This window comes from Nematolebias whitei, unplaced genomic scaffold (assembly GCF_014905685.2).
Source record: "Nematolebias whitei isolate Nwh7 unplaced genomic scaffold, NemWhi1 Nwh_scaf_1308, whole genome shotgun sequence".
Lineage (NCBI taxonomy): Eukaryota > Metazoa > Chordata > Actinopteri > Cyprinodontiformes > Rivulidae > Nematolebias > Nematolebias whitei.
The window spans coordinates 1-8,092 of NW_023619853.1; the positions used below are offsets into that span (position 1 = coordinate 1).

The 8,092-nt window shown below is 51.2% G+C and overlaps 1 protein-coding gene across 1 annotated transcript; it reads left to right on the plus strand.

The window, feature by feature from the left end:
• Nucleotides 1–1,680: 1,680 nt before the first annotated feature.
• On the plus strand, nt 1,681–7,535 carry LOC119429454 (B-cell receptor-associated protein 31; the record flags this gene model as incomplete). The annotated part of the gene is given in 4 exon segments (XM_037697077.1): nt 1,681–1,816; nt 6,412–6,538; nt 6,611–6,711; nt 7,058–7,535. Coding segments are annotated over 4 exon segments (391 nt in total), but the record flags the coding sequence as incomplete, so codon positions are not given.
• Between the last annotated feature and the right edge of the window lie 557 nt (nt 7,536–8,092).

Below are 8,092 nucleotides of genomic sequence, written 5' to 3' on the forward strand. Positions count from 1 at the left end.
CGCCTCATCAGCTGGAGGAGCAGCTCACTGTCAGTGAACGCCTCATCGGCTGGAGGAGCAGCTCACTGTCAGTGAACGCCTCATCAGCTGGAGGTACAGGAGTAGCTCACTGTCTCTGAACGCCTCATCAGCTGGAGGAGCAGGAGTAACTCCTCCTGTTGACAACCCGTTCAACTCTTGGTCCACTTTTTGTTTTAAGAACCAAAGAGGAGTTTGTTGTGCTGCCAGCAGGGGGCAGCAGCTGACTGCTGCTCCTGGCTGCTCCTCGGCTGCTCCTCGGCTGCTCCTCGGCTGCTCCTCGGCTCACTGACGTGATGCGACATGTGATGTTGCAGCTGCTGTGACAGTCCAACAGGAAGTTGTGCAGCATTTAAACCGGGCCTGTCGGACTCTGATTCAGGGTTTCCACACTGGGCCATGAAGAACCGCAGCACAACTTGTTGAGACTCTGCAGCTGCTCGGATTATTTCAGGCCTGACCCACGGCCATATTTGGACCTGGGGGCCGTGGGGGTGGGGGGCTTTTATTTCTCCTGTAAACGGGTCCAGTTCTGGTTACAAACCAGGTCAGATTCTCAGTTCTTAAAAAAACAAATGGTCCAGAACTCTTCAAGATGTTCCAGACTGTCAGCTGAGTGACGCTGCTGGACTCCTCACAGATTCATCCGCCTCTGAAAGTAGTCCCTGCCTGTTCTTACATTTACAGACACGGTTCACTTGAATCCGAAGCGTTCGAACGTTCGTCAGTTTATCATTCGACCTGCAGATGTTACATTTTATTTTTTAAAGGAAACAGAACCAAACTGGACTTTAGCGGTACCAGAAACACCGACCGCTCCGAGGAAAAGTCTCCATGTTTTATTCAGATTTTTGTGGATCGTTGGAGATTCTGGTTTGGCTCCTGGTTCTGAGCAGCGGTGTACAGAGGCCCGTTAGTTCTGGTTTTGGCTGCAGCCGGGTCAGATAGTGACCCGTCTATATTTGCACGTTTGGTGTGTGCGGTCCTGCTGCCAGGGCGTGTTTGAGCCGTGTAAAAATAGCAGCTGGAACAGGAGTGCAACACAAATAAAGCCGAGCTGCCAGAGAGTCCCTGAATGCATCACGAGGCAGATATTTACAACATGCACATGTGCACGGCGTCACATGATGGCGGTGACCTCACAGATAAATTTACCTCTGCAGGCGATGAAGCTCCCTGATGGATTCATTGCAGAAGCTGGGCCTTGTTGGCTCTCTGTTAGCAAAATATCTCATGGTGGAAGTCGAAGCACTCGTTGGACGGACATTTACAACCGTCCGCCCAATTCAAGATGGCCGCCACAGCTGTCTGACCTCATGACCTCACTTGCAACCTTTTCACGTTTGAACCAAACGGTCGTGTAATGGAGCGACGTGCACGACTTCATGGAGTTCTGCTTCCCTCAGATCAGCCACTGTTCCTCCTACTGTTGTACAAGCAGAGACACCCCCCCCCCGCGTCTGAGGGAACTATCACCTGGTTCTGCTGCTCGTCCTCGCCTGCTCCACATGAAGGTGATGTCACAGGAGGACCTGTGGAGACCACGGACCTCAGGGGTCCTGCGTCCTCCAGTCCCTTGAGAGGACGAGTGGACCGTCCACCTGCACCGCAGCGTCCACAGTTGGTCAGCAGAGTGATGATGTGTGTGTGTGTGTGCTGCAGGCTGCTGCGGCGCCTGGCCACCCTGCTCTCCCAGCAGGCCACGCTCATGGCCTCCAATGAAGCCTTCAAGAAGCAGGCGGAGGGCGCCAACACTGCTGCCAAGAAGTTCATGGAGGAGAAGGAGCTGCTGCAGGAGGTGACACACACACACACACACACACATGTTCTTGTTCATGTAATTTTTGGGGACTTTGCATTGACTTCTATTCATTTTCTGCAGCCTGACCCGTTCCCTAATCCTAACCATTACTAGTACTAGACATGTACTAGTAATGGTACTAGTAATGGTAAGCTAGTAGAGTCCAGTCAACGCCTCCCCCCTCTACGAGAAGGTCTGATCTGAGTAACAGGACCTTCTTCAGAACCAGAAATGTCTGTGGTTCTCTGTAGGACTTCATTAGTCTCTCTCCTGATTCTGGAGAACTTATGGCCCACTCTTCTTTACATCTGTCTTTTTCTGATGTCTCTTGGTCTCTCTGGTCTCTTGTCTTTCTGGTCTCTCTGGTCTCTTTTGTCTCTCTGGTCTCTCTGTCTCTCTGGTCTCTTGGTCTCTCTGGTCTCTTTGTCTCTCTGGTCTCTTGGTCTCTCTGGTCTCTTTGTTTCTCTGGTCTCATGTCTCTCTGGTCTCATGTCTCTCTGGTCTCTTGGTCTCTCTGGTCTCTTTGTCTCTCTGGTCTCTTTGTCTCTCTGGTCTCATGTCTCTCTGGTCTCATGTCTTTCTGGTCTCTTGTCTCTCTGGTCTCTTGTCTCTCTGGTCTCTTGTCTCTCTGGTCTCTTGTCTCTCTGGTCTCTGTGGTCTCTTGGTCTCTGTGGTCTCTTGGTCTCTCTAGTCTCTTGGTCTCTCTAGTCTCTTGTTCTCTCTGGTCTCTTTGTCTCTGGTCTCTCTGGTCTCTTTGTCTCTCTTGTCTCTTGTCTCTCTTGTCTCTCTGGTCTCTTGTTCTCTCTGGTCTCTCTGGTCTCTTGGTCTCTCTGGTCTCATGTCTCTCTGGTCTCTTGTCTCTCTGGTCTCTTGTCCCAACCTGGTGCTCGTGGAGCTGTCGGCGGGTGTGACCTACGGGCACCACGCAGAAAAAGAGAGACTAGATTATGGCTCCCTACCATACAGCCATCAATGCCATCTTGATTAGATGATATTGCCGCTACATAAACTTAAAGCGTCAAAGGAGAGCGACCCTTACCAAGTAGAGACTGGAGAAACTCCAGAATGGTGGGTACTGTACAGGAGACTGGGTCCTCGTTGTGATCAGAACACCATTGGGAAAACAGACGCCACCTGTTTTCATACTGCTGACGAGTAGAGGGTGCCCTGGCGCCCAGGATGGTGCGTCTGACGGGGCTCAAAACTCCATTCAGCTGCTGTCCTAGCCTTGCAGTGGCCACACCCACAGCCGAAGACGTTGAGGATTGGGGTGCCATATCAGTCCCCCCAACTGAGACAGCAAGTCCATCCTGGTCGGAAGACACCATGGGACACCCTGACATAGACTTTGTAGCAGTGGGAACCATGGTCACGCTGGCCAATACGGAGCCACCAGCAGCATCCTGTGGCCCTCCTCGAGGACTCTCTGAAGGGTTGGCCAAATTAGAGAAAGGGGTGGACAGGCATATAGAAGGACCCTTAGCCAAGGAAGAGCCAATGCGTCCTGGCCTAGCGCACCCGACGCCCCCGTAAGAGTACCATAGGGGACACAAAGTCGACTCTTTCGTCGCAAACAGGTCTATCTCTGCCTGACCAAAACGGTCCCAGATCATCAGCACTATGTCGCTGTGGAGGGACCACTCTCCTGGAGGGGACCCTTGGCGGGAGAGAAGATCTGTGACCTGATTGTGTCGCCCTGGTAAGTACGCTGCCCGCAAGGTGGACAGGCGAGGAGAGGCCCATTCCAAGAGCTCTCTGGACACTCTCAGAAGTTGTGCTGACCTGGTTGCCCCCCTGATGGTTGATGTGGTAGACAACAGAGGTGTTGTCTGACCGAACAAGAACATGCCTCCTTTCCAGGTGAGGCAGGAAGTGCCTGAGTGCCAAGTGCACTGCACGCAGCTCCAGCACATTTATATGCTTGGAGTGGTCCCTTTGATGACCCCAGCGGCCCTGAACCGCCCGAATGGGAGTACCCGGAACTGCCAGTGGTGACCCCGATAGGCAAACCTGAGAAAGCAGTGATGTTCTGCCGCAATAGGCACATGAAAATACACATCCTTCAGGTCTATAGATGATTCCTCCCTCGTGATGGCTTGAAGGACTTCTGCTGTCGTGAGCATGTGGAAGAGCAGCTCTCTTGGGTACTGATTGAGTCCCCTCAGGTCTAAAATGGGACGAAACCCGCCTGTCCTCTTTTGCACGAGGAAGTAAGTCGAGTAATAGCCCCTGGGTTGTTGCAGAGGGTCCACTGCCTCTATTGTGCCCTTGGCCAGGAGGGCGGAAAGTTCCTGGTCTAGTGCTCGAGCTTTCACCGGGTCGGCGTTTACAGTCATTTCGACCCGGCATGAGATATGAGGCCGCCGTCGGAACTGTAGCTAGTAACCATGGGTCAGAGTGGCAACCACCCATGGGTCCACGGCGTGAGCAGCCCAGTAACTGAGCTGCTGGTGGGAGAAATATCCGATGGTCAGCCTGATGGCATCACCATCTCCCTCTACGGCCCCTAGGGGCCGTAGGGGGGCGGCAGCCAGAGTCCCTGGTCCGAGCCTGCCCGCTGGTAGGTGGACCGACCCATGAAAGCTCCTGCTGGGCCTTTGCTGAACCGCATGAGGGTAAAGACCACCCAGCTAATTCAGCGGAGAGCTGCTCCACCCTTGTGGAGAGGCCCCTATCAGACCTGGCTCGCTTCTTCCCAGGAGGGGCCACAGAGACTGCGGCCTCAGTCCGGCGCTTCGAGCGCCTAGGTGGAGCCTCCAGCCCAGAAGGCGGGAGGTCATCGCCGAGTTTGGTGCGAAACTGGGCCAGCCGGGCCACCCTCACAGCACGCGACATGAAGCTGCAATTCATGCAGGGGTTCTCTGACAGGGCCTCCACCAGATGGTCATGTCCAAGGCAGGTAGGACACAGGTCGTGACCGTCATCTGTCTGGAGCATGGCTCCACAGACTGTACAGCAGAGAGAGCTGTCCATGCTCCTTACCCAGCTATGTCCAAGATATAGGACGAAAAAATTACAGCAAGAAACTCAGAAAGGTTAACACCGCTAGCTCAGCTGGTAAAGAGGACAATTGGGAGAGGGGGCGCAAACGCTTGCCTTCACCAATTAAAACTAGGCCAAAACTCAGAGAGGCTAGCACCGCTAGTTTAGCTGGTAAGAGAAGACAATTGGGAGAGAGGGCGAGAACGCTCGCCTTCACCAATGAAAACAAGGCCAGGAACTCAGCTGGCTATGTAATAAGCAAACTTCGGAGAATAGTTCAACCGACCACGCGGTTGGAGGCCTCCAGTAAACGGGAGCGGAGCGAACGCTACCGCTAACCATCGGCGAAATATAAGGAAAAACACTACTCACCGGTGTTGCATCACACACATAGTAGTCATAAACAATGTCAGAGCACAGTCCAGCCGACCATTTGGTTGGAGGCCTCCCAACAAGCGGGAGCAGAGCGAACGCTACCGCTAACCATCGGCGAAATATAAGGAAAAACACTACTCACCGGTGTTGAATCACAGACATAGTAGTCAGACGCTGTAAATTGGGACAGGCGGAACTGCCATAGTTCCCAACGAATCAGCAGAAAATACCTTTGAACAGGGTTAAACCGTCGCAGCCCTAGGAGGGCGAACACGCTACACCCACAGATGGGCAGTCGGGCTTCTGACGACGGTAAAAAGTTCAGAGAAGGTCCAAAGGGCTGAAGCCATGAATTGAACCGCGCGTGAGAAGAAAAAGGAGCAGAGCTGCGGATGACGTCGGGCTATATAGCCTCTGATTGGTCATCCGTGTCACACCTGTGACTCCGTTGGTATTATTACTCGAACAGCGAAAATGGCGCTCTACTAACGTTAAGTAATTTTACTTATCTTGGAAAGATAGTCTGCTAACATATAAAAAAGCTCTCCGTAAAGCTAGAACTTTATATTATTCATCTTTAATTGATGAGAATACAAATAACCCTAGGTTTCTTTTCAGTACCACAGCTAGTCTAATGAAAACTCCAATCTCTGTTGAACCATGTGTCCCTACAACTATAAGCAGTGATGACTTCGTGAGATTCTTTATAAATAAAATTGTTTCAATTAGGGAGAAAAATCAAGCTTTTTTTTTTTTGAGCTCTGAATTGTCTAAAATAATAGCTTCATCCCAACCAGACTGTTTAAAGAGGTGTTTCCATTAATTAATAACCACGTGTTGATCTGCCAACAATCAGTCTCTAGGTTTGTCACCTTTTTCATCCCTTCTGAGTTTGCAGGTATGGTTAGCGTTCCATGACCTCCACGTGACTCGAGCCACGTAAATGCAGTCCTTCACTGAGCCCTCTGAAGGCCCTGACCGGACCTGTTCACCCTGATTTATTGTTTTATACACTACTCTTATTTCAACTGCATTTTAAATGTAGTTTATTGTTATTAATGTTTACCGTTATCGTTGTCTATACGTTCTGTGTGGAACAGGTCTCCCTTGTAAATGAGTCCCTAAGGCTCAATGAGACCAACCTGTAGAAATAAAGGTTGAATGAAAAATAATGTTCAGGACCACAAAGGTTCTGTGGACCCTCTGGAAGACGCTAACGCGCCGTTTGTCTGCAGAAACTGCACGAGGCCGGGATCGAGGTGCCAGAGGGCGGGAAACCAGGAGCTGGACCCCAGGAGGAGAACAAGACTCTGAAAGAGGAGCTGAAGACTTTGAAGAAGGAGCTGGACAACACCAAGAAAGGTGAGAAGGATCTGAGGATGGGACCGGACCCCCTGAGCCCATCTGAGGCTCACCTGCTGGTTTCTGTTGCAGCCCTGCAGAAGTCCGACAGCGACGTCTGCGCCATGAAGAAGCAGGCCGAGAACCTGACACTGGAGTACGACCGCCTGCTGGAGGAGCACAGCAAGCTGCTGGTAGGAGGGGGGGGGCACACACGTGGGTGGGGGGGACACTGCCGGGGCCTCCGGTCCAGACCTGTTGAACTCTCACATAAAGCAGACGGGCTCCAGGAGCTCACCATCTGAACGCATATTTCAGGGCCCTGCTCAGTGTGGGAACTTTGAGTTCTCCGTTTGTTTGTTTTTTATTTTCTGTTTGAGCAGATCGTCTTGAAAGCAGCTCATTTTTTAAATAATTTTTGAAATAAGCCAAATAATAATTTTTTTTATACACTGATTGTAAAAAGTCCAGCCTCTGAAGAAAATGAACAGAACTTTATTTTTAGAATAAATGAGTTTTTAGTCCCTTCTTTGTCTGCAGGCGAGCAGTGACAAGAAATCTGACTGAGGATGAAGACCGTCGGCTCATCTTCATCACGGCCTCTTCATCATCCCACTCTGAAACATGTCTGCGCTGTGATTGGCTGATCGAGTCTGCCTGTCAAACTGTTTACGTTTCTGTAACTGTTTGTTTGTCTTGCTCTGTTTGTGTTTTTCTGTAAACGGACTTTAACTCTTCGGTAACTTTGAGCAGATATTTCCTGTTTCTGCAGCGCATCACTTCCTGTTCCAATAGGAAGTGATGCGCTTCATTCCAAAATAAAAGTATCTGACACTTTGCACGACCGTTTGAGGCATCCTGAAGTCTGAACCGACGCTTCTTGTAGGTTTAGTGGACCTGAATGTTTGGATCAGAACCAGACTGGACTTGGTTCTGGATCGGTTCTGGACTTTGGAGCTGTTTAAGTATTTTTGTTGATCAGACTTTATTTAAATCAGAATAAAACGGTTGATCCAGATGAAGTTGCAGTTTTTGTTTTTCCACACTTTAGTCCAGATTTGTTGTTTTCAGCTGCTCCTCTTGCTCCACCTCCTCCTCTTCCTCCTGCTCCTCCTCTGTCTGAGGCTGGCAGCTGCTGGTCTGAGGAGCAACAGAATCCGGTTTGAGCCGCTCTGCTGGGTCTCAGTTTTCACAGCTGACCTGAACTCCTCGTTCCTGCCAGAACCGCCGACCTGAACTTTTCAGATCTCTGGTATTTCAGTCTGCAGCTGGCAGGAGGACGGGTCTCAGTCCTGGTTCTGATTGTTGCTCCTCAGTTTAGTTCTGTTGGAGGATGGGAGTCTGCAGGTCCACGAGTCCAAACCAAGTCAACGTTTGTGCCCAAACCGGCCCCAGCAGGGTCGTCTGGGATCTGTCCGTCATCACAGCCGTCTTTTTCCTCGTGTCCTCTTTGGGGTTCTGGGCTCAGGTTGGGCAGGTGTCTGGTCCAGGAGGAGAACCCAGACCTCCCTCTCCCCTGAGGCCACTCGAGGTCCTTCTGGGGGTTCTCGAGGTGTCCCAGACCTGGGAGGATGT